A 27,091-nucleotide genomic window follows, 5' to 3' on the forward strand; every position below is an offset into this window, starting at 1 on the left:
ACGGATGGTTATCAGCTGTCAGCGTGTTTCCCCACTGAGCTGAATGTACAAAAAAGAATATCCAGCTACAGAATTCAAGAAAAAAACAGCGTGGGGTCAACCCCCCAAATCCATACCAGGCCCTTCAGGTCTGGTATGGATTTGGAGGGGAACCCCACACCAAAATAAAAAAAAAATGGTGTTGGGGTTCCGCCCAGATCCTTATCCAAGTATGCAACACCCAGCAGCACAGGAAAGGGAGGGGACGAGAGATCGCCCCTCCTCCTGAACCATAGCAGGCCACATGCCCTCAATATGGGACAGCGGGTGCTTTGGGGTAAGGGGGGACCTCTGCCATCCCTGCCCCAAAGCACCCTGTCCCCATGTTGATGGGGACAAGGGCATCTTCCCAACAACCCTGGGCAGTGGTTGTGGGGGTCTGCATAGCTCCCAACTGTCCCTGATTTTGAGGGACTGTCCCTGATTTGTCCCTCTGTCCCTCATTCACCCTCATTTGTCCCTCATTTTGGTCTGATCTATATAGATGTATATAAAATGCACTTTTTATCTTTCAAAAAGTGTTTGTCAGAGCTAAACCTTTCATCCAAATTCTAAATGGCTGCATTTGTAAATTTTAAATTTTTAAATTTTAAAGGAATAGTGGTGGATAAAAAAAACCCTGTGGGTTTAATTAAACTTTTTTTCTTGGTTAATTGTCCTTTAAGGGGGTGTGGCAGGGGAGCGTGTCCTATGCCAACATACATTTGCTAGTAGGTGTCCCTCATTCCCATCTCAAAATGTTGGGAGGTATGGGTCTGTGGGCACGGGGCTTATCGGAATCTGAAAGCCCACCTTTAACAAAGGGGGCTCCCAGATCCCGCACCCCATGTGAATGAGTATGGGGTACATTGTATCTCTACCCATTCAACAAAAACATTTACAATAATTCCAGATATTAGTAAATGAGCAGAAGCTCTGCTGACTTCCATCACCCAATCCGGTGCAAGCAAAAATGCTGCGTTTTATTTTCCTTGCACCTGATTGGGTATTCTTTGCAAACTGAATCTTTTCCTCATTTACTAAGCTCTGGAGCAGCTGCACTTGCAAAGTGCATTGTCTATTTGCCTTTAGTAAATCAACCCCAGTGTATTTAAAAAGAAAATAAAAACGCAAAATGCATGAATAATACAAGCAAAAATGCATAAAAAAAACGTGGGTTTAAAAATGCAAAATGTGCCTGAAAAACACATCAACCGCATAGATGTGAACCTAGACTTAAACATGATACCTAAAATGGTTTGTTAGTTGACGTGTAACAGGTATATATGGTACAACTTAATTCAGACACCATTAACCACTTGCCGACCGCCGCATGTACATTTAGGTCGACAGAATGGCACAGACAGGCAAATGGGCGTACAGGTACGCCCCTTTAAATTTGCCGCCGCGGGGTCGTGTGCGCGCCGGCAGCGGCACGTGCGTGACCCTGCCGCAAGCTCCGTGAGTGTGATGACGGGTCCCACGAACTCGATGTCAGCGGGGATACCCACTATCGTCTCACGGAGAGGAAGAACGGGGAGATGCTGATGTAAACAAGCATTTCCCCGTTCTGCCTAATGACACTATCACTGATCACAGCTCCCTGTGATCGGGAGCGGTGATCAGTGTCGTGTCACGCATAGCCACGCCCCCCCCCCCCACAGTTAGAACACATCCCTAGGACACATTTAACCCCTGTAGCGCCCCCCTCCTGAGTAACCCCTTCACTGCCAGTCACATTTACACAGTAATCAATGCATTTGTAATCGCACTGATCGCTGTATAAATGTGGTCCCAAAATAACGCCAAAAGAGTCCGATCTGTCCGCCATAATGTCTCAGTCACAATAAAAATCGCTGTTTGCTGCCATTACTAGTAAAAAAAAAAAAATATTAATAAAAATGCCATAAATCATAGCTGACTGCTGTCCTTTCGGACACTCATGATGGTATGGAGGCCATGGGTCGAATATACTAAACCCACCAGATTTGATACCACCCTTCTTTGGATTTAATGCACTTTTGCTCCCCACCGCGAGGACCCACCCTTCCCCCTTTTTTCCTCTTCTCTCCTTTCCCCCTATTCTTTACTCCTACCTTCTCAACTAATCTCTGCCCCTAGCTCTTCTTTAACCTCCCTCTCAAAACTGTTTTCAGCCTCTGTTATATTCTTATTGTTTTGTTTTTCTTTAATTTACTAGCATACTTATTTTATTTATAAGATGCTAAACTTTATGTTATGTTTATTCATGATGCATTATCTTCACTGTTAAACTGTGAAATTGCTATGATTATCAATAAAACCCTTTGTAAAAGAAAAATGCCATAAATCTATACCCTATTTTGTAGACGCTCTAACTTTTGCGCAAACCAATCAATAAACGCTTATTGCGATTTTTTTTTTTTTTTTTTTTACCAAAAATATGTAGAAGAATATGTATCGGCCTAAACTGTGGAAAAAAATGTTTTTTTTTAAATAATTTTTGGGGATATTTATTATAGCAAAAAGTAAAAAATATTGTTTTTTTTTTCAAAATTGTCGCTCTTTTTTTGTTTATAGCGCAAAAAATAAAAACTGCAGAGGTGATCAAATACCACCAAAAGAAAGCTCTATTTGTGGGGAACAAAAGGACGTCAATTTTGTTTGGGAGCCACGTCGCATGACCGAGCAATTGTCAGTTAAAGCGACGCAGTGTCGAATCGCAAAAAGTGCTCTGGTCTTTGGCCAGCCAAATGGTCCAGGGCTTAAGTGGTTAACCTACCACCATGTGTGTAGGGGGCAGAGTAGGCGAAAAGGATGTCATTGGCTGAGTCTAGTGAATATTTCTCATCCTTGCCGGCAATGGAAGATCATATTTAGTACATGAGGCTCCCCAGTATAGTGTCTGTCTTTTATGTTTAGAAGAACTCTTTAGAAACCATTGACCTTAACCATCATTCAGTTTTTCAGACCAAGAACGAGCAGGATCTATTCACTGTACGGAGGGAGTCGGAGTGTTGTGGACCTTCACTGAACCTACGCCTTCGTGATCCATACAAGAGGGACGTGGTTTCCCTTTACCTGATCTCCGATGGTGGCTGCTGTGGAGGGCAAACTTATGTAAGTATTCTTTTTCTGTGCAGCTTCCTAACTTTTAGAACATGAAAAGGTTATATTCAGACAGGGGACATAAAATTATTGACTAGCGGGTCTGATTTCCATGTTGGGTATATTGTCTGCCTGCTAACTACATATCTGTAGCTGATGGTATTCATATCATCTCAAGGTGAGCTTCAATAAATGCACCAGTGTGTTCTCTGGTTCCAGCACTGCCCTCTTTCTAATGCCCTGTACACACAACCGGTTTTGCCTTCACAATAAACTCTGAAGGTTTTTCCGACGGAATTCCGATGGAATTTTGACGGAATTCCACTCAAGCTGTCTTGCATACACACAGTCACACCAAATTCCGACCGCCAAGAACGCGGTGACGTATAACACATATGACGGCACTATAAAAAGGAAGTATAATAGCCGCTGCATTGGAACAGTGTACAGATGAGCGGTTTTTCCAATAGGATTTTTTTTCCGTCTGAAAAATTTAGAACATGTTCTCTGAATTTTCGACAGAAAAAGTCCCATGGGGCATACACACGGTCGGAATATACGATGAAAAGCTCCCATCTGACTTTTTCTGTCAGAAATTCCAACCATGTGTACATGGCACCTCTTTGAAACATCCCTGACACACTTGAGTGGTGGTCAACTTTGTCAGTATAGAGGGATTTAAGTGTGGCCCCAGAAATCACCAATGGGCAATTCAATGTATGCATTGTTAGAAAACTGTAATGCCCCGTACACGCGGTCGGATTTTCCGATGGAAAATGTCCGATCGGAGCGTGTTGTCGGAAATTCTGACCGTGTGTAGGCTCCATCACACATTTTCCATCGGATTTTCCGACACACAAAGTTTGAGAGCAGGATATAAAATTTTCCGACAACAAAATCCGTTGTCGGAAATTCCGATCATGTGTACACAAATCCGACGCACAAAGTGCCATGCATGCTCAGAATAAATAAAGAGATGAAAGCTATTGGCCACTGCCCCGTTTTATAGTCTCGACGTACATGTTTTACGTCACCACGTTCAGAACGATCGGATTTTCCGACAACTTTGTGTGATGGTGTGTATGCAAGACAAGTTTGAGCCAACATCCGTCAGAAAAAATCCTAGGATTTTGTTGTCGGAATGTCCGAACAAAGTCCGACCGTGTGTACGGGGCATTAGAGACTTCAGCCATGCTGCAGGAGATGTTCAGAGACTGCAGACTTGCTTTAGAAGTTTGTCAGAAGCTTTGGATATGCTACAGGAGATACAGCAGCTACAAATACCGCATCTGCTGACTTTTAATACAGTGGAGCAAAAAAGTATTTAGTCAGCCACCAATTGTGCAAGTTCTCCCACTTAAAAAGATGAGAGTGGCCTGTAATTGTCATCATAGGTATACCTCAACTACGAGAGACAAAATGTGGAAACAAATCCAGACAATCACATTGTCTGTCTGATTTTTGAAAGAATTTATTTGCACACTATGGTGGAAAACAAGTATTTGGTCACCTACAAACAAACAAGATTTCTGGCTCTCACAGACCTGTATCATCTTCTTTAAGAGGCTCCTCTCTCCTCCACTCATTACCTGTATGAATGGCACCTGTTTGAACTTGTTATCAGTATAAAAGACACCTGTCCACAACCTCAAACAGTCACACTCCAAACTCCACTATGGTGAAGACCAAAGAGCTGTCGAAGGACACCAGAGACAAAATTGTAGACCTGCACCAGGCTGGGAAGACTGAATCTGCAATAGGCAAGCAGCTTGGTGTGAAGAAATCAACTGTGGGAGCAATTATTAGAAAATGGAAGACATACAAGACCACTGATAATCTCCCCCGATCTGGGGCTCCACGCAAGATCTCACCCTGTGGGGTCAAAATGATCACAAGAGCGGTGAGCAAAAATCCCAGAACCACACGGGGGGACCTACTGAATGACCTGCAGAGAGCTGGGACCAACTTAACCAAGGATACCATCATTAACACTACGCCACCAGGGAGCATTTGGATGGTCCAGAAGAGGATTGGGAGAATGTCATATGGTCAGATGAAACCAAAGTAGAACTGTTTGGTAGAAACACAACTGATCGTGTTTGGAGGACAGAGAATGCTGAGTTGCAACCAAAGAACACCATACCTACTGTGAAGCATGGGGGTGGCAACATCATGCTTTGGGGCTGTTTCTCTGCAAAGGGAACAGGACGACTGATCCGTGTACATGAAAGAATGAATGGGGCCATGTATCGTGAGATTTTGAGTGCAGACCTCCTCCTATCAGCAAGGGCATTGAAGATGAAACGTGGCTGGGTCTTTCAGCATGACAATGATCCCAAACACACCGCCCGGGCAATGAAGGAGTGGCTTCGTAAAAAGCATTTCAAGGTCCTGGAGTGGCCTAGCCAGTCTCCAGATCTCAACCCCATAGAAAACCTTTGGAGGGAGTTGAAAGTCCGTGTTGCCCAGCGACAGCCCCAAAACATCACTGCTCTAGAGGAGATCTGCATGGAGGAATGGGCCAACATACCAGCAACAGTGTGTGACAACCTTGTGAAGACTTACAGAAAACGTTGAACCTCTGTCATTGCCAACAAAGGATATATAACAAAGTATTGAGACGAACTTTTGATATTGACCAAATACTTATTTTCCACCATAATTTGCAAATAAATTCTTTCAAAAATCAGACAATGTGATTGTCTGGATTTGTTTCCACATTTTGTCTCTCATAGTTGAGGTATACCTATGATGACAATTACAGGCCTCATCTTTTTAAGTGGGAGAACTTGCACAATTGGTGGCTGACTAAATACTTTTTTGCCCCATTGTATATGGACACTTACCCGTCCATGGAGCCCGCGATGTCGGCAGCTGAAGCCGATCTGTCCGACGGCTCTCGGCTGCTGCCGCCGCCATCCTCGGTATGGGAATCTTCAGTTCCTGGTTCCCTACTGCGCATGCGCGAGTCCCACTGCGTGTCCTCACTGGTCCCTGCTGTCTTCTGTCTCCCAGAAGACAGCGGGGGGAGGACAGAGTAGGTGCCGGAAGTGGCGTAGATCACTGCGGTGATCTATGCCAGGAAGTGGGAGCAAATACCTGTATTAGAAAGGTATCTGCTCCCTCCTCCCCCCTGAAAGGTGCCAAATGTGACACCAGAGGGGGGGAGGATTCCAAAAAGTGGAAGTTCCATTTTTGTGTGGAACTCCACTTTAAATAGGGTGCCTCCCCCTAGTAGATGTGCAGTCACCCCTGGGAGTGGACCAACTATCGCTAGTTAGGTCAAATGCGCGTGTGGGGCGACCCTTGTAGATGTCCTCTGGACCGATGATTGGTAACTTCTTGAGGACGGCCAATCTGATAGGCCGAAATGCATAGAGGTTGAGTCACGTTATCGTGACACACTTCCGCCCACACATTCAACCCGGAAATCAAGCCTTCACTGAGCCAGCGGCTGTATGAACTAACCAGGCGGATTTCACGGATTTACTTATACCTGCTTTTCACTCCGGGTGCCAGGACATTAGGCACTCATACATGTGAGTTGAATACCTTTTATATTTTTTGGAATAAAAAGCTCTTTATCAACGGTACTGAGGCTAATGAGGCTTTTTCTATTATATCTATTTACATGAGGAATATTCACCGCAGCCAATGATTGGTCCAGAGGACATCCACAGGGGTCGCACCGCACGTGCATTTGACCTAACTAGCGATAGTTGGTCCACTCCCAGGGGTGAGTGCACATCTACTGGGGGGGGCACCCTATTTAAAGCACATAAGAAGCACAGAATCATCCATCTATTCAAGTCACAGCACTGGATACTGTTCCACTAGCACGAGCACCTTTTTTTTCACTGGGGACTGTTTTATTCATTTTATTAATTGTTACCAATGTATCACCTATATTTTATTACCTGTATGTAATTTTTTAGCATTTACTTTTTATCATTTATTAATTGTTCACACCAATTTCACACTGCAGCTGCTTTAATTATGTGGTAAAGCAATTCGTTTTCTTTATCCATATTAACACATACATGAGATTTTTTTCACTTATGCCACGTACACACGAACGGACTTTCCGGCAGAAAACGTCAGACGGAACGAATTCGTCGGACATTCCAATCATGTGTGGGCTTCATCGGACCTTTTCTGTTATGTTCTGTCTCAAAATCTGATGGACCTTAGAAATAGAACATGTTTCAAATTTTTCCAACTGACTCGATTCCTATCCTATCGAAAAAAACGTTCGTCTGTATGCTAGTCCGACGGACCGAAAAACGACGCAAGGGCAGCTGTTGGCTACTGGCTATGAACTTCCTTATTTTAGTTCGGTCGTACGTCATTACGATCGGACTTTGGTGGGATCATGTGTAGGCAAGTCCCGTTTCATCGGAACTCCGTCGAAAAGTCCTTCGGAGTTCAGTCTGACGAGAAGCCAGCTCGTGTTTACACGCCATTACTTTCATTCTTTGGCGCTTTGGTTCATTTTCATATTTTTTCACTGTATGTCATTACTATATTGTTATGTTAGATTTTTATGTCATTGCTATATTTTTATGTTAAATTGTTATGTTATATTGGTATATCATTGCTATATTGTTATGTTATGTTGTATTGTCTCCCAGCTGAAAGTTTGTGCTCAGTCTGCTCATCACATCGGGAATGTCAGGATCGTCACCTCCTCCAGCAATATAAATGTTTACATTGAGAGGGGTAATGGAGAGCCGGTGTTCAGCGCCAAGCTGCCTGTATCTCTGAACTCCAAGAATGACAGTACTATTGAGGTGAGGTTTTTACTGGGTTGGGCAGCAGAAGGAAACTAGAAGCAGAATCTCAAGCTAAAATGTATACACATACACAGCAGTGTGTGAGAGCACTGGCTCCTCCCCTGTACCTCTTGGACAGGCAATCTCTTATTGAAAAACTTGGACTGAGCCATCCCGAGAAGGGCACTGCTCTGACTTACCCACTCCTGTGTTTATTTTTGATCTTGAACTGTTGGGCTTTGTAGACAATAGGCTTTTACAACATAGCAGCTAGGAACAGACAAGTAAATATGTGAGAAGGAGCGTACAGTGACACCTACTGGCTGTAAATGTAATAATGAAATATCACATACAAATATTTTGTATTCGGGTTTTTCAGCTCCTCCTTACTATCTCTTGGGTAAAAAATCTTGTTCTTTACAGAGCTCAGCAGCTCAAGCTAAAGTTTACACACACAAAAAGTCAGAGCAGCAACTCCTCCTCCTCACTCCGTGTTACTCTATCTACTGCAGTGCTGGTCCTTTAACCCATTGTACTGTGGGAATCTTGTGTTATATATAGATAAGCTGCAAGTTTCAACTGGCTGCCTGCATACAAAAAATACAAAATATTCATAGGCTTCATAAGCAATATTTTATTAAAGTAACGTTACTCAAAATTCAACGACTGAGAAGGGTGGGCCAAGGACAGTCAGGGTGAGGAGGAAAGGGCTAAATGGTGCTTTATGTCCTCCAGCCAGGAACTGAGGCGGGCTTTTTCTGACTTACTGTAGCTTCTAGTGCACATTGTGAGAAGTTCACAGTGTGCAGTGAAAACAGAGTAAGAAATTTCAGTACAGGAGAGGAGGCGGTTCAACTGTTACTAGGCTGAAATCAAAAAATAAAAAAAAAAGCTACATTCATGTGTGTCTTTTCTATCTGCCTGCAGTTCCTCTTTATTGTAATCTGCTTCTACCCTTCAGATACTCAACATGGATAGCTCCCAGCCTGTGGCTTTTATCACCAAAGAGAAGGAAGGGAAGTCTTCTCAGGTCATCTTCCACTTCCCGCTGAACATGGAGGCCGCTCTGAAAGCCGTGATCCTGGCATCCTTCCTCTATGTGGTGAGTGGAAAGGGCCAGGCCACTCTCAGGACTCCTAGAAGGTCAGAATAAAGAGAGCAGAGAGTCCATCCAATCCTAGTAGATACAATTATACGAGAAGTATGAGGCTTTAGCAGCTCCTCCAAATGCCATAGTCCTGTCCAATGTCAGCGCTCTTTACAGGCTATTGAGGTGCTAGGGCAGTGATCTCCAAACTGCAGCCCTATGCAGGTCTTCATTGGGCCCTTAAGGCGCCATTGACAGCAACAAGCAGGCACCGTTTCTCCAATTGACACCAACAGGGGGCCTAATTCCTTCTACTCCAACTATTCAGGGGTGGGGCATTATTCCTTTCAATGACATCAACAATTGGAAATACTTTCTCCCATTGGCACCAACAATGGAGCACTATTCCTCCCACTGATACCAGCGATGGGGCACTGTTCCGCCCACTGACACCAATGTTGGGGTGCTATTTCCCCAACTGACACCAATGATGGGGCAGTAATCCTTCCACTGACACCAATAATGGGGAACTATTCCTCCCACTGACACCAATGTTAGGGTACTATTCTTCCAACTGACACCAATGATGGGGCAGTAATGCTTCCACTGACACCAATGACGGGCAGTGGCGTCTCCAGCTTTCAAATTTAGGAGGGGCACATGGGGGGACAGGGACAAAAGTAGGGGGCCAACTATAAAATGCAATTTATATATATATATATATATATATATATATATATATATATATATATATATAATCTCCTGGGGCCCTTTACTACGATCCCACAACGAGACCCATTCACATGTTTTGCAGTGAGCTCCCTTCCTACTTCATTGGTGCCCCCTAGGGTGGAAGAAGACAAGAGATATGTCACTAGCCCACCAAGAACCTAGAAGGGTCCAAAGCAGTTGGAGAACTACCAGGGTTGCAAAGGTTGTCTTGCCACCGGGCCCTGGTGTTCTGCCACTGTGGGGTTCCCCAGCCTTCTCTTGCTGCCCTGTCCTTGCTATTGACAGCACTGGTCTGGTTTCTGTCTTCTTGGCAGCGGTGGCAGTCTATTAGGACTTAGTGCTGGTGACATTGTGGGTGCATGCCGGGAAAGGCTGGCACTATTGGTTGTAGAGAGCCGAGCCGGTCAGCTGGTCACCTAGCAGCAGTAATGCTGTATAACCTTCTCTGTTGATCGGGATGTGATCCAGGTGATGCTCCCAGTCAGATCTAATAAACACAGTATTTATTAGCATCAAGAGTACAACCACACATATATATATAATCAACCATATGTTCAGCAGCCATGTGGGCTCCATGCCAGTAAGGTGTGGGCTTTGATCAATAAAATCACTGATATTTAACACTTGGAGTTGACTAAGAGCATCACCTGGCTTGCATCCCGATCAGCATGTCAGAGAAGGCTCCACTGCTGCTAAGCAACCTGCAGGGAGCCTAATTGTCTACAACCATTAGAGATGTGCTCAGGGTGTGTTTGGAATCCCACATGCCCGATCCCGCCAGGAAGCCGACACTTCACAGTGCTAATCACAGGCACTGAGACATTCCTGATCTGTGCAGCTGCGGACCGGGAAATGTCTCACTGCCTGTGATTAGCAGGGCTGGACTGGGACAAAAATGTGGCCCTGGACTTCATCCAGACCGGCCCAGGGCACAACACATCAGGGTACGGTACATCAGGGCACAGCACATCAGGCCACATCAGGGCACAAGGCACATCAGGGCACAAGGCACATCAGGGCACAGCATATCAGGGTACAGGACACAACACATCAGGGTACAGAGCCCAGCACATCAGCGTATAGGGGACATATGGGCACAACACATCAGGGTACAGAGCCCAGCACATCAGCGTATAGGGCACATCAGGGCACAACACATCAGGGTACAGAGCCCAGCACATCAGCGTACAGGGCACAGCACATCAGGATACAGCACATCAGGGTACAGCACATCAGGGTACAGCACATCAGGGCACAGCACATCAGGGCACAGGACATCAGGGCACACAACATTGAGGCACAGGACATCGGGGCACATCAGGGCACGGGGGACCGGGCCACAAGGCACATCAGGTCACGGGGCACATCAGGGCATAGGAGATTGGGGCACAGCACATCAGGGCATATAGCACATCAGGGCACGGGGCACATCAGGGCACATAGCACATTAGGGCACATCAGGGCATATAGCACATCAGAGCACGGGGCACATCAGGGCACATAGCACATCAGGGCACATTATGGCACATCAGGGCACATGGCACATAATGGGGCACATCAGGGCACATAGCACATCAGGGCACATTATGGCACATCAGGGCACATGGCACATTATTGGGCACATCAGGGCACATGGCACATCAGGGCACGGGGCACATCAGGGCACATAGCACATCAGGGCACGGGGCACATCAGGGCACATTATGGCACATCAGGGCACATGGCACATTATGGGGCACATCAGGGCACATGGCACATCAGGGCACGGGGCGCATCAGGGCACATTATGGCACATCAGGGCACATTATGGCACATCAGGGCACGGGGCACATCAGGGCACGGGGCACATCAGGGCATATAGCACATCAGGGCACATAGCACATCAGGGCACATGGCACATCAGGGCACATGGCACATTATGGGGCACATCAGGGCACATTATGGGGCACATCAGGGCACATAGAACATCAGGGCATGGGGCACGTCAGGGCACATAGTACATCAGGGCACATTATGGCACATGGCACATTATGGGGCTCATCGGGGCACATAGCACATCAGGGCACATAGCACATGGCACATTAGGGCACATAGCACATCAGGGCACATAGCACATCAGGGCACATGGCACATTAGGGCACATTAGGGCATGGGGCACCTCAGGGGGCACATGATCGGGGCACATTGTAGGGCACATCAGGGACACATCACCAGCATCTTACTAGCCAGTATGCAGAGTAGCGCAGGAAGCGTGTGTAGTAAGTTCTCTCTCTCATGTCATGCAGCGCTGTTCGCTCCCCAGCGGCCCCTCCTCTCTTCTCGTCTATCCCAGATGATCTTACAAGCCAATGGGGATAGACGAGAAAAGAGGAGGGGCCACCGGGGAGCGAACAGCGCTGCGTGACATGCGACAGCTGTCGGCGGTTGATGGGTAGATCGCCACGCACCACAGATGCAGCAGAAACTGGCCCACACTGAGCCATCGGCCCACCGGGAATCTCCCGGTAGTCCCGATGGCCAGTCCATCCCTGGTGATTAGTGCTGTGCAGTGTTGGCTTCCTGGCGGGCACGTGGAATTTTGAACATGTCCAGCCCCTAATAGGGATGAGCTTCGTGTTCAAGTCGAACCCATGTTCGACTCGAACATCGGCTGTTCGATCGTTCGTCGAATTGCGAACGATATGGGCCGTTCGCGCCAAATTCGTGTGGCGCGTCACGGCCCATAATTCACTGCGGCATCGCAGTGCATTGCTTGCTGATGATTGGCCAAGCATGCACTATGACCCGCATGCTTGGCCAATCACAGCGCCGCCTTAACAGAGAGCCATAATTGGCCAATTATGGCTCAGGGGATTTAGTACACGCCCCACACTATATAAGGCTGCCTGAACGGCGGCCCTGTGCAGTGTGTTCCGGTGTGCTGAGAAATAGAGAGAGAGAGAGAGAGTGTCATTTCATTTGAGTTAGATAGATTAGGCAGGACAGTCAGTCAGTTAGCTGCACTTAAAGTGTATTGTCTATATATATGCATCCCAGGTGTTGCATATATATATATATATATATATATACACTGTATTCAGTTTAGCTAGATCCGTTCCTGTTATCTTCTAGACTATTTACATTTAGTGCAGTGCGTCCTTCTCACAGTGTTCAGCTAGATCCGTTCCTGTTATCTTCTTACTGACAGGCAGGCTTGTCTTGTTACAGGATTTTGAAGAAAATTACTGGTGTTCTTTTGATCCTATTAGTACCACAGTCAGGCAGCTAGACTATTTACATTTAGTGCAGAGCGTCCTGCTCACAGTGTTCTGCTAAACCTACAAGTTAATGGGGTGCGTCCTGCTCACAGTGTTCAGCTAGATCCGTTTCTGTTATCTTCTTACTGACAGACAGGCTTGTCTTGTTACAGTAAATACAGCTACCTGAAGAAAATTGCTTGTGTTCTTTTGATCCTATTAGTACCACAGTCAGGCAGCTAGACTATTTACAGTTAGTGCAGTGCGTCCTGCTCACAGTGTTCTGCTAAACCTACAAGTTAGTGGGGTGCATCCTGCTCACAGTGTTCAGCTAAACCTACAAGTTAGTGGGGTGCGTCCACCTCACAGTGTTCAGCTAAACCTACAAGCTAGTGGGGTGCGTCCTGCTCACAGTGTTCAGCTAGATCCGTTTCTGTTATCTTCTTACTGACAGGCAGGCTTGTCTTGTTACAGTAAATACAGCTACCTGAAGAAAATTGCTGGTGTTCTTTTGATCCTATTAGTACCACAGTCAGGCAGCTAGACTATTTACAGTTAGTGCAGTGCGTCCTGCTCACAGTGTTCAGCTAAACCTACAAGTTAGTGGGGTGCGTCCACCTCACAGTGTTCAGCTAAAGCTAAATGTAGAAGGTTGGTGGTGTTCTCATACTACAGGCAGGCAGTTGATTTTGCTAGCTGCAGTATCAGTACATATATATATATATATATATATATATATATATATATATATATATATATATCCCAGCTTAGTGCAGCTACAGGCCATTAGTATGTCTGGAAGGCCAAGAAGGAGAGGCAGACAGTCACAAGCCAATAAGAGGGCAAGCAGGCTCTGTGCCTAGTGCTGGTCGTGGAGACGGTGCATCTTCATCAGCACGTGGCCATGGGACACGCTTGGCCTTTTTTTCGGCAGCTGGCCATGTTGAGCCGCAACATGCGGAAGACTTGGTCGAGTGGATGACCAAGCCGTCCTCATCCTCCTCATCCTCTCTCACCCATGCCCAGGGTACTTTGTCTGGCAAAGCAGCGGCCTCTTCCCTCGGCTCAATGTCATCAGTGACTCCTTCCCTAGCCTCACCATGTCCTCCTGAGGAGTCCCTCGAACTGTTTGACCACAGTGTTGGGTACATGCTCCAGGAGGATGCCCAGCGTTTGGAAGGCTCTGATGATGATACTGAGCTCGATGAAGGCAGTAACATGAGCACGGACAGAGTGGGTGCCCAAGAAGGACAGCAATCTGGCAGTCATGCTCCCCCTGCTGCAGCATACTGCCAGGTTTGCTCCAGTGATGAGGAGGGAGGGGATGATGAGGTCACTGACTCAACGTGGGTGCCTGATAGGAGAGAGGAGGAGGAGGAGGAGGCGGCACATCACCAACGAGGCAGGATGCCCTCCAGGGGCCAGCCTAAGGGCAGCACATTGACTGCATCACACCCCAAAGCTCCACATGTGCAGGGCGCTGCAGTCTCTGCGCGTTATTCAAAAAGTTCTTTGGTGTGGGCCTTTTTTGAGACGAGTGCATCAGATCGCACCGCTGCTATTTGCAACATATGTCTCAAGCGTATCTCGCGTGGCCAAAACATCTCCCGCTTGGGTACCACATGCTTGACCAGACATATGTTGACCTGCCATGCAGTTCGTTGGCAAGCGTATCTAAAAGACCCACACCAAAGAACAAAGAGGACCTCTCCTTGCTCCTCATCAGCTGAGATTTCCAACCCCACTAGACCTTCAGTCCTCTCTGAGACCTGCACTGAGAGGAATGAAGGTGTAGAATTAGGTGTGTCACAGCCAAGTACTTGTGGGCAATCTGATTTTGGTACACCGATGTCAGATTGTACCAGGCAAATTTCCCTGCCCCAGCTGCTGCACCGCCGAAAGAAGTTTGCTCCCAGCCATCCACATGCCCAGCGGTTGAATGCTAGCTTGGCAAAATTGCTAGCACTTCAACTGCTGCCTTTTCAGTTGGTAGACTCTGCCCCCTTCCGTGAGTTTGTGGAATGTGCGGTTCCTCAGTGGCAGGTACCCAAACGCCACTTTTTCTCACGGAAGGCGATTCCGGCTCTCTACCAGCATGTGGAAGGCAATGTCCATGCCTCGCTGGACAGGGCGGTCAGCGGTAAGGTGCATATTACCACTGACTCATGGTCCAGCAGGCATGGACAGGGACGTTACCTAAGTTTCACGGCGCATTGGGTGACTCTGCTGGCAGCTGGGAAGGATGCAGGACAAGGTGCAGTAGTGTTGGAGGTTGTTCCGCCACCACGCCTCCAAAATGCTAATGATTGTGACACACCTCTCTCCTCCACCCCCTCCTCTTCTTCTTCCTCCATGGCCTCTTCCTCGGAACCAGCGGTGCTCCGTAGTCGTTCAAGGGGCTACGCAAGTACGCAGGCCAAAAGATGTCATGCGGTGCTTGAGCTGGTGTGCTTGGGGGACAGGAGCCACACTGGGGCAGAGGTTCTGTCAGCTCTGCAGGGGCAGGTTCAGAGGTGGTTGACGCCACGCCAACTTAAGGCAGGAATGGTGGTTTGCGACAATGGCACCAACCTCCTCTCTGCCCTCCGACAGGGACAAATGACCCATGTGCCCTGTTTGGCTCATGTCCTTAACTTGGTGGTGCAGCGGTTCTTGGGCAGGTACCCGGGCTTACAGGATGTCCTGAGGCAGGCCAGGAAAGTCTGTGTGCATTTCCGCCGGTCATATAATGCCAGTGCTCGGCTGACGGACCTCCAAAAGGAGTTTAACCTGCCCAAGAACCGCCTAATCTGTGACATGCCCACCAGGTGTAACTCAACGTTGGCCATGCTGCAGCGGCTGCACACGCAGCAGAGGGCCATCAATGAGTACCTGTGCGACTATGGCACCAGGACAGGGTCAGGGGAGCTTGTTTTTTTTTCCTCACGCCAGTGGGCCATGATCAGGGATGCATGCACTGTCCTGTCACCATTTGAGGAGGCCACGAGGATGGTGAGCAGTGACAGTGCATGCATCAGTGACACTGTCCCCCTTGTCCACCTGTTGAAGCACACGCTGCGTGGAACAATGGACAGGGCACTTGAGGCAGAACAGAGGCAGGAAGAGGAGGACTTCCTTAGCTCTCAAGGCCCCCTTTATCCAGACAGTGTTCCTGCGTGCCCGCCGATCACACAGGAAGAGGACGAGGAGGAGGAGGAGGAGGAAGATTGTGTCAGTATGGAGGTGGAGCCTGACACTCAGCATCAGCAGCAGTCTTTAAGGGATCAGTCCCAAGAAACACATGGACTTGTACGTGGCTGGGAGGAGGTGGCTGCGGACCATGTCGTCCTTAGTGACCCAGAGGACTCCGGACCGAATGCCTCAGCAAACCTACGCTGCATGGCCTCCCTGATCCTGCAAAGCCTGCGTAAGGATCCTCGTATTCGTGGTATCAAGGAGAAGGACCAATACTGGCTGGCAACCCTCCTTGATCCACGTTACAAGGGTAAGGTTGCGGACCTTATCTTGCCATCGCAGAGGGAGCAGAGGATGAAACATCTTCGGGAGGCCTTGCAGAAAAGTCTGTGCAACGCGTTCCCAGAGACTGGGAGGTTACAAACTCCTGTTTCTGGACAACGTGTTGCTGAGGCTTCGGTCAGTCAAAGAAGGAGCGGTGGAGAAGGTGGCCGTCTGACCGATGCGTTCAGACAATTTTTTGGTCCGCAGCCCCAAGGTATGATCGGTTCCAGCAACCATCGCCAGCGTCTGTTTTACATGGTGCAGGAATACCTAGGGGCAAGATCCGACTTGGACACCTTTCCCACCGAAAATCCTCTGGGTTACTGGGTCTTGAGGATGGATCACTGGCCAGAGCTTGCACAGTATGCAATTGAGCTACTGGCCTGTCCTGCATCCAGCGTTCTTTCGGAACGCACATTCAGTGCTGCTGGAGGCGTGGTAACCGATCACAGGGTGCGTCTGTCCACTGACTCGGTCGATCGACTGACCTTCATAAAAATGAATCAGTCTTGGATCACCACCAGCTACCAAGCACCTGATGCTGATGTAACCGAATAATTTTTTTTGAAATCTCAGATCCCTTCAAAGACTGCCTATGCTGATGCTGAGTGACTATCCCTGAGTAATTATCCTCTTCCTCCTCAATCATCACGCTGATAGCTTGTAAGAACATTTTTGGTTCTGGGCGCCACCACCAGTGCCTAAGGCACAATTTTTCTGCCCCTGTTTAACAGGGGCGTGTAATTACAATTTTTGATGCAATACTTTGCAGCAGGGCTCGTTCCTGCGTTCCAACTAGAGTGTCTGTGAGGGGTTGCAGTGTTGTGGCACCAGTGCCTAAGGCCCATTTTTTCTGCCCCTGTTTAACAGGGGTGTGTAATTACAATTTTTGATGCAATACTTTGCAGCAGGGCCCGTTCCTGCGTTCCAACTAGAGTGTCTGTGAGGGGTTGCAGTGTTGTGGCACCAGCACCAGTGCCTAAGGCCTAATTTTTCAGCTCCTGTTCAACAGGGGCATGTAATTACAATTCTTGATCTAATATTTCACAGCAGAGCCCTGTGAGGGCTTACAGTGTTGTGGCCACAGCAACACCTAAGGCCCAAATTTCTGCTGAGTATATAGGGCAGGACCCTACTTTCAAACAACTAACTTACAAACGACTCCTACTTGCAAACGGAAGGAGACAACAGGAAGTGAGATGAAATCTACCCCTAGGAAGGGAAATTCTCTCCTGTAAGAGTTAATATGGGAAAAACATTTCTCCTTTCCACTGATGCTTTCCAATCCATTGGGACAAAAAGTGAGGAGAAATCTTCTGAAGAGGAGGAAAGACAGCAAAACAAATGTCACAGGGGTGATAACCCTTCCCTATGTTTTCCAAAAAGCTTAAAAAAGATTTTTTGGCTGGAGCTAAACACGTTAAAAATGTACCCGTTCAAAATTACAAACAGATTCTACTTAACAACAAACCTACAGTCCCTGTCTTGTTTGCACCGCCTGTATACTGCTGTTCAGAGTATATAGGGCCTGGTGGCCCCACACCTTTCCTTATTTTAATTTGGGTGCGGGGTTCCCCTTAATATCCATACAAGACCCAAAGGGCCTGGTAATGGACTGGGGGGTACCCATGCTGTTTGTCTCACTGATTTTCATCCATATTGCCAGGACCCGACATTACATTAAACCCGCACGCAGTTTTAAATGAGATTTTTTCCTTTAAAAATTACATTTGGTGCAGGGACTGTTCTAAACACGGGAAACACGCGCCACTACTACATACTATAGACACTCCCCAGGTACTATATTTAAAGGAATATTTCACTTTTTTTTTTTTACTTTAAGCATCATTAAAATCACTGCTCCCGAAAAAACGGCCGTTTTTAAACGTTTTTTTTTGCATTGATACATGTCCCCTGGGGTAGGACCCGGGTCCCCAAACCCTTTTTAGGACAATACCATGCAAATTAGTTTTTAAAATGAGCACTTTTGATTTCGAACGTTCGAGTCCCATAGACGTCAATGGGGTTCTAACGTTCGTGCGAACTTTCGGTCCGTTCGCAGGTTCTGGTGCGAACCGAACCGGGGGGTGTTCGGCTCATCCCTAGCCCCTAACAACAAATTGTGCTGGCCCTCCTGTACATCAGCCCCATAAAGTAACCAGCACTGGGTTCCAATATGCTGCCCACCGCTGCCATGAAGACAGAGCTGTGAATAGCCGGGACAGGACAGCAACCCTGGTAGTTTCACCACTGGTCAACAGTGGGAGGATTTCCCCCATCCAACCTATAACTTGTGTATGGGGGAATTGGATCATTTCTTTTTTTTTTTTTTTCATTCAACCTAATGCCCTGTACACACGGTTGGACTTTCCGACGGAAAACCTGCGATCGGAGCTTGTTGCCGGAAATTCCGACCGTGTTTAGGCTCCATCTGACTTTTTCTATCGGAATTTCCGACACACAAAATTTAAGATCTGGATCTCAAATTTTCCAACAACAAAATCCGTTTGCGCAAATTCCGATCGTGTGTACACATTTCCGACGCACAAAGTTCCAAACATGCTCGGAATCAAGCAGAAGAGCCGCACTGGCTATTGAACTTCATTTTTCTCGGCTCGTCATACGTGTTGTACGTCACCGCGTTCTTGACGTTTGGAATTTCCGACCAACTTTGTGTGACTGTGTGTATGCAAGACAAGTTTGAGCCAACATCCGTTGGAAAAAAAACATGGGATTTTGTTGTCGGAATGTCCGATCGTGTGTACGGGGCTTTATAGTTGAATGAAAAAAGTGATCAATGTATGGGCTGCCTAAGTGCTAAGACCAGCCATAGATAGTTTAAATCCATTGAACCATTAACCACATACCGACCAGCCACCGCAGTTGTACTGCGGCAGAATGGCACGGCTGGGCGAAATGACGTTATGTAACGTCGCTTCGCCCTGTGGCCACTAGGGCGCGCATGCACGCCGCCGGAGGCGTGCGCGCGCCCTCCGCTCGCCCCCGAGCCGATGCGAGTGCCTGCCGGTCTCGATCACCGCCGGGCTACTGCGATCGCTCGGGGCACACGGAGAACCAGGATCTGTATGTGTAAACACACAGTTTCCGGTTCTCTGAGGGGAGAACTGACAGATCCTCTGTTCTTACAGAATATGAACAGAGGATCTGTTAGTTTCCCTGCACAGTCCCCTCCCCTTTCAGTTAGAACACACACTAGGACACACATTAACCCCTTCCCTGCCCCCTAGTGTTAACCCCTTCACTGCCAGTGACATTTTTACAGTAATCAATGCATTTTTAATCACACTGATCGCTGTATTAATGCCAATGGTCCCAAAAATGTGTCAACATTGTTCGACGTGTCCGCCATAATGTCGCAGTCATGATAAAAATCGCTGATCGCCGCCATTACTAGTAAAAAAAAAAAAAAAATAATAAAAATGCCATAAAACTATCCCCTATTTTGTAGACGCTATAACTTTTGCGCAAACAAATCAATATACGCTTATTGCGATTTTTTTTTTTTTTTTTTTACCAAAAATATGTAGAAGAATACGTATCGGCCTAAACTGAGGAAAAAAACGTGTTTTTATATATTTTTTGGGGATATTTATTATAGCAAAAAGTAATAAATGTGTTTCTTTTCAAAATTGCCGCTCTTTTTTTGTTTATAGTGCAAAAAATAAAAACCGCAGAGGTGATTAAATACCACCAAAAGAAAGCTCTATATGTGGGGAAAAAATGGCGTTGATTTTGTTTGGGAGCCACGTTGCACGACCGCGCAGTTGTCAGTTAAAGCGACGCAGTGCCGAATCGCAAAAAGTGCTCTGGTCTTTGGCCAGCCAAATGGTCCGGGGCTGAAGCGGTTAATGAGCAGGCTGAATGTACCAAGTTGATTGATCAAATTGGGTACAACCAGCCCTGCCGGATTCTCTTATGATGATCACTAATGGTTGCTATTAGAGCTGCACAATTCTGGCTAAAATGAGAATCACAATTTTTTTGCTTAGAGGATAGATCACGATTCTCTCACGATTCTTGCGGCGTAACATCATCTTTCACATTAAAACAAAAAAAATTGGGATAACTTTACTGTTTTTTTTTTATTATTCATTATTCATTAAAGTGTATTTTTTCCCAAAAAATTGCATTTGAAAGACCACTGGGCAAATACAGTGTGACATAAAATATAGCAGCAATTGACATTTTATTCCCTAGGGTCTCTGCTAAAATATATGTAATGTTTGGGGGGTTCCAATTAATTTTCTAGCAAAAAATATTGATTTTACCTTAAGAAAGAAGGGTCAGAAAAAGATTTAGACTTTAAGTGGTTAAACTTCCCGCATTTACACGTTGTTAAAAACTTGGCAGACTGCCTGGATTTTTTCTTTACACACAGAAGTTTATCCCTTTGGTCTAAGAAGGAAGAGTTAGTTATAATGTTTCATGTTAAAAACTTGGCAGACTGCCCCGATGTTTTATTTTGACAGCTGAGTGAGCAGATAAGTCACTCCACTTGTTATATGAAAGAATCGGCAAACTCTGCAATAGAAATCGTCGGGGGGGGGGTTGAATCGAGATCACAATTTTTTTAACGATTAATTGTGCAGCTCTAGTTGCTATAGCCACTAGTGATAATTAGGGATGAGCTTCGAGTTCGAGTCGAACTCATGTTCTTTTTTTTTTTTTTTGTCCTCAATGAGGACCCTGACTTCCCCAGATGGTCTCACATAATATTTAGTATATGTAGTGCTACATAAGATTGACAGAGACTGACAATATACAGCTGGAGATGGCCAGAGACTGGGGACATGCTCTAGGTGTGGTTGAAGGTTGGAGATCCTTAAAGTGGTAATAAACTCTGTTCTACTATTCGTTCCTACAGGTAAGCCTATAATAAGGATTACCTGTAGGTACTGTGAACATTGGCGGCCGGTGTTATTTTTTTGTTTTTTTGGGGGGGACGCTGGCAAACGGTCGGTGGCATCTCAACACCCTACCCCAGCAGGCCCCGGAGGGTGGGTTGCGGGCTCCGGCAGGCAGAGGCGGATATCGGCGGGCTGCAGGTTCTGGCAGCAGTAGAGGGTTGTAGGCTCCGGAGGTTTGCGTGCTTCAGCGGGTTGCAGGCAATGGCAGCTCCGGGCTTCTATGGATGGCGGGCGGACTTCTGTGTCTTCTGTGTGGCTCCTCCCTTCTTCTCCTAGGCGTCCAATAGGATCGCCTGTTCTTTCAGCCAATCAGGTGACGGGTATCAGACCCGCTTCCCGATTGGCCAGGAGTAGGATTAGTGTTGCAACAGCGAATGTTCATTCGCTGTTGCAACACACCTGTGCCCCGAGCCCACCCTATTTTGAAGCCTATTAGAGCCTCTAGCTCTAATCACTGCTTAAAAAAAAACACACCCCTGACAATCCCCGTCATAGGAATTCATGTGCCCTGCGCCCCGAAAGGGGGCGGATATGGATATGGGGGTGGCGCCCGTGCGCCCACAATGGGTGGGCTGCCCCTGACTGTGAATATCTCCTAAACTTGCACAGTTTAGGAGATATTCAGAGTGCATGCAGCAGATGACATCACCGGCGCATGGCCTCTGAAGGTCCGGCTTACAGTGCTGGATCTTCAGAGCCCGTGCCGGAAACAGCAGCTTCTGTGCGTCTTTGTGCCCCTGGCCACTCATGTAACCGGAGGCCGTGAACCCAGAAGGAAGACCGGGGGGGAAGATGTCAGCCATCTCAGGTAAGTCTATCATGATGCGCTAGTATGCGATGCGATTTTTTTTTAATCACCTGTGGTTTACAACCACTTTAATGACTTCACAAAACAATGCTCCCTCTACTGGCTGCTGCCTGAAGGCCACACAATAAGTACCAAAGGGCTGCAGGTTGGGAATGAGTGGCGTGCAGGTTCACTTTATACAGCTATATAGTACAGGGCAGCCATCAGAAATTTTTGGGCCCCTTACACAGCTTTAGACCTGGGCCCCCAGCCTGACCACCAACATTCCCCAGGACTTGCCTATGGGCCATCCTACCGAATCCGCACACCAGCCACCCCACCTGTAGGCACTCAGCCACCCCTCACACCTGTATATTTGTCAGCCCCCCTCACACCTGTTTATATGTCAGCCCCCCTCACACACCTGTATATTTGTCCGCCCCCCCAAACCTGTATATATGTCAGCCCCCCTCACACCTGTATATATGGCAGCCCCCCTCACACCTGTATATATGGCAGCCCCCCTCACACCTGTATATATGTCAGCCCCCCTCACACCTGTATATATGGCAGCCTGCCACACACACACACACACACACACACACACACACACCTGTATATATGTCAGCCCCCTTATACACACACACCTGTTTATCTGTCAGCGCCCCACCCCCACACACCTGTATATATGTCAGCCCCCATCGTACACCTGTATATATTTTAGCCCCCCCCCCCCCCACAGCACAGCCCCCTTTCACCCGTCCTGCCTTCTTCTGGCCCGGACGGGCCCCTCGGGCCCCGGGGCCCCTTACAGTTGGAACGGCTGTACCTCCCTTATGGCGGCCCTGATATAGGAAAGACTAAGGCCGGGATCTCCGCATCCAATTCGCAATAGCAGGAAAATGTGACTGGCTCTCTATGGAGCCGGTTCACATATCTCCGATTTGGCTCAGGTGCAAATTTGTCACTCCCAGACGGAGTCACAGAAGGGAATAAGAATATTATTAGAGTGACCATGTCCTCATACAAAATATGGGCCACTTGTCCAGATTTGTTCTTACTAGTTCTTTCTTGTTTTTACTTGTCCTTTTTCATCTTTACTTATCCTTACTTGTCCTTTCTTGTTCATATTTGTTCTTTCTTGTCTTTACTTGTCCTTATTCATCTTTACTTATCCTTATTTGTCCTTCCTTTTTCTTATTAGTCCATTTGGACATTACCCAAATGTGAATTTTGTTAGATGACCAGAGTTCAGCTTTAAATAAAGAATAAAAATAAATGCAGCACACACTCTCAAACCTTATTATATAAATTGACCAAAAGATATTGTAAAGAATGCCATACATGAACTGGTTTTAATGATGCTGCCCACACACAGTCATACTTAGTTTCAGGTCTGATTGACCAGGTCAGGAAGATTTCTCAACATCTGTACCTTGTGATATTTAGGATTAGATGGTTCCTCATACTACATAGCTGCAAGATACAGAGCAACAAGATGCCAACGTTCGGTGTGTCTGTAACCCTGTAGTCAGCCTGGTTGACACATTCCCTGCCCAACTCCTATTGGCATTGGATCTTAGCAGGAGCCTCTGAGTCAGAACAAGCAGCTGTAGTGTTGAACTCCGCATTAGCAGATGGGGAACTACGGTATGTTCCTCACCAACCCATGCATCATGTCTCTGTCTGCCCTGGAAATGCATCCACATCCCACCCACATATCATAAAAGCTGGTAAGAAAATCCTGTGTGGTCATGTGACTATGAAATGAAGGTAGAATTTATGGGAAACGTGAGAATTACCTTTATCAATGGCTTGTGATGGGAGACTTGTTTGAATGTGACCTATACACCTTACCAACCGCTCGGTGTCTGCCAACCCTCTCCTCCAATCCCTACACTGGCTCCCAATTACCCAGTGAATTAAATTCAAAATACTAACCACAACATACAAAGCCATTCACAACTCTGCCCCGAGCTACATCACCAATCTTGTCTCCAAATATCACCCAAATCGCCCTCTCTGCTCTTCTCAAGACCTCCTGCTCTCAAGCTCTCTCATCTCCTCCTCCCATGCTCGTCTCCAGGATTTCTCCAGAGCCTCTCCCATCCTCTGGAACTCGCTACCTCAACCTATCCGGCTATCCCCTACCCTTGCTACCTTCAGGCGATTCCTGAAAACTCATCTCTTCAGGAAAGCCTATCACGTCTCCAACTAATCTCCTACCACTTCTATCAGCTCTTTCCCCACAGATACAACCTTTTGTACCACCTGCCCCACCCTATTAGATTGTAAGCTCTTCTGAGCAGGGCCCTCTTAATCCTCTTGTATTTTTTTGTATTCTAACTGTATTGTCTCCCTTTTATATTGTAAAGAGCTGCTTAAACTGTTGGCGCTATATAAATCCTGTATAATAATAATAATAATACTGTTGTCTGGTGTGATTTCAAATAATAAATCTTGAAATTACATATTGAATAATCTGAATGAGCAGCCAGACTGTATCATGTCAGGGTATCAGCAGAGAACATATTATACCAGTGGTCTCCAAACTGGAGCCCGGGGGCCAGATGCGGCCCTTTACTTGCATTTATCTGGCCCTTGGGGCACTATTTCATTCACTGATACCAACAAAGTAGCATAATCCCCTCCCACTGACACCAGTGAAGGGGCACAATTCCTTTCCAATGACACCAACAATGGGGCACAATTCCTCCCACTGACACCAACAATGGAGTACAATGACATCAAGGTTGGGGCACAGTTCCCCCCTTTGACATCGATAGGGCCCAATGACATCAACGATGGGGCACAATTCCTCCCACTTATACCAATAATGGGGAGCAATTACTCTCACTGAAACAAACCTTTTCTACTCCCACTCGCCACAGTCCAGCCCTCCTAAAGTCTGAAGGACAGTAAATTGGCCCTTTTGTTTAAAAAGTTTGGAGACCCCTATATTATACAATTGTACAGTCACACCACACAAATGTATTGGAAAACTTTCCAATTAATCCACACACTGTCACATCCAACTCTTTTTTAATACTTATTATTCTTATATAGAATAAATCTTACGACCCCTCCACTGTAACCTAAGCTTAGTAGATTGTAGAGTCTGGTTGTAATGTGTGTGTGCAGGTTAACAACATTGAGGGGTCCATATATAAAAACTTTGCTGGCAAATGTGTCATTCCCGCAAATTCTAATGGCTCCTTATGCCGCTTTCACACGGGCGGCTTTGCTTTTAGAAAAAGTATAATGTTTGGGGGTTCTAAGTAAATTTCTAGCGAAAATACCCAAAAAAACAGATTTGTACATGTATGAGAGAAATGTCAGAATTGTCCCGGCTGCAAAGTGGATAAGATGGGATTTGCCTTTATCATAGCTGTGTATTTTTTCTTTTTTTTTTGCAGGGTTTCCGCATACGGGAAATGTCTCGCAGCCACAGCTCTGGTGACAGCGACTTCGGTTGGGCCGGTGCTGGTGGGGTAGACTTTGCTGATATGTCTCATGGGGGTGGAGGTGACTGGGGTGGTGGCGGTGGGGACTGCGGTGGTGGCGGTGGAGACTGCGGTGGTGGCGGTGGGGACTGCGGTGGTGGAGGTGGGGACTGCGGTGGTGGCGGTGGGGACTGTGGCGGTGGTGGTGGTGGTGAATGATTTTTGTACTAATGCTGCAATTTTATGAGTGTATCTGTACCTAAAAACACTGTATTACAAAACAACACCAAGAAATTGTGAGAAAATTCAGTTGAACCTTTAGGTATGTGAACTCGACCGATGAAGCAGGATGAAGAGTGTTGACATTGTTGCATTTCTTGAATGTTTAGATGTTATTATATTATGCTGTATTGTATTATTTTTTCAAGTTTATGTAAAGAGTACCTTTTATAAACCAGCAATCTGCAGGGGCTGCAGGTTTATAACGGCTCTCTAACTCTACATATTGGTGATACTTTCATGCCGCTGGACCTGGTCAATACACTGACACACCAGTAGTGATAATTAGGCTTTTTTTGTAGTTTATGTGCTCAATGGACCAATGTATTTGTGGAGAGAGGGTTAGGGATATAGGACAACTCAAAACGGCAACATTTCACAGGCCTTCTTATGTCAACCATAAAAATTGATGCTGGCTCTAATTGCTTATGTTGGGTCCTCCCGGTAATATCAAAATGGATGTTGACCCTAATGTTTCATTTACAAATAGATCATTCAAGAACAACAAGCATTGGCCCTAGATTCTTCAGTGGCAGCTTCCCGAAGACAATAAATTCTTTAAGTACCTCTGTTTGTGGCCCAAGTTTAATCAACAGAAGCCTCCCAATAGGAGTTGGTCCTCTGACTCTATAAGAGTAGTCATAGTTAAGATCTGAGTCATGAGGTCTCCATGCAATGTCCTTTAGGCAGCAACTTTCCTGAAGCTCTCATTTACATTGCTCAGTATAACAGACTATCCTGAAGATGCTCCAAATGGGCAGCAATCTGCCTGATTCTCCAGGCCCTAACACAGGACAGCTTAGATTCCATGGGACTTGGCTTGGGCCTCGAACAAAGACCTTCTCTACAGTATCATTGTCTCCAGGCAAAGCCCGAGAGGAAAGACAAGGACTCCTACCCTGGCATCCTCTTCAAGCATCAGCTTGGGTTGGAAGAACCCTTTTAGACAGTCACCCCAAATTTCCTCTCCTCTCAGCTCACATCACTGCAATAAACAGCCTCAGTGAGTGGCCAAAGCCGATACATGCAAAAGGTATAAAAAACACAAAGCGCTGTGATGCTAAATAACTAGTAAATACACATAAAACCAAGTGAGGCTGCTATCAAAAAAGAGTGTTATCAGGATCACTTAAAATAGAATAAATTATGGTGTTTGAAGCGCTTCACAATGTGATAAAAAGGATGAATAAATAATTAATAAGCCACTCAAATAAATCCAGCAGT

General features: G+C 46.6%; 1 protein-coding gene across 1 annotated transcript in view; it reads left to right on the forward strand.

The window, feature by feature from the left end:
• Positions 1-26,813, forward strand: part of LOC141134155 (phospholipid scramblase 3-like) — a 66,596-nt gene extending 39,783 nt beyond the window's left edge. Inside the window, exons 5-9 of the mRNA XM_073623740.1 lie at positions 2,960-3,117; positions 7,737-7,895; positions 8,839-8,979; positions 25,562-25,688; positions 26,629-26,813. Of these exons, the coding sequence (XP_073479841.1) occupies positions 2,960-3,117; positions 7,737-7,895; positions 8,839-8,979; positions 25,562-25,688; positions 26,629-26,813 (770 nt within the window). The remainder of the gene's footprint in view (positions 1-2,959; positions 3,118-7,736; positions 7,896-8,838; positions 8,980-25,561; positions 25,689-26,628) is intronic.
• The last annotated feature ends 278 nt before the right edge of the window (positions 26,814-27,091 follow it).

Source organism: Aquarana catesbeiana, linkage group LG03, assembly GCF_042186555.1.
Source record: "Aquarana catesbeiana isolate 2022-GZ linkage group LG03, ASM4218655v1, whole genome shotgun sequence".
NCBI classification, from domain to species: Eukaryota; Metazoa; Chordata; class Amphibia; order Anura; family Ranidae; genus Aquarana; species Aquarana catesbeiana.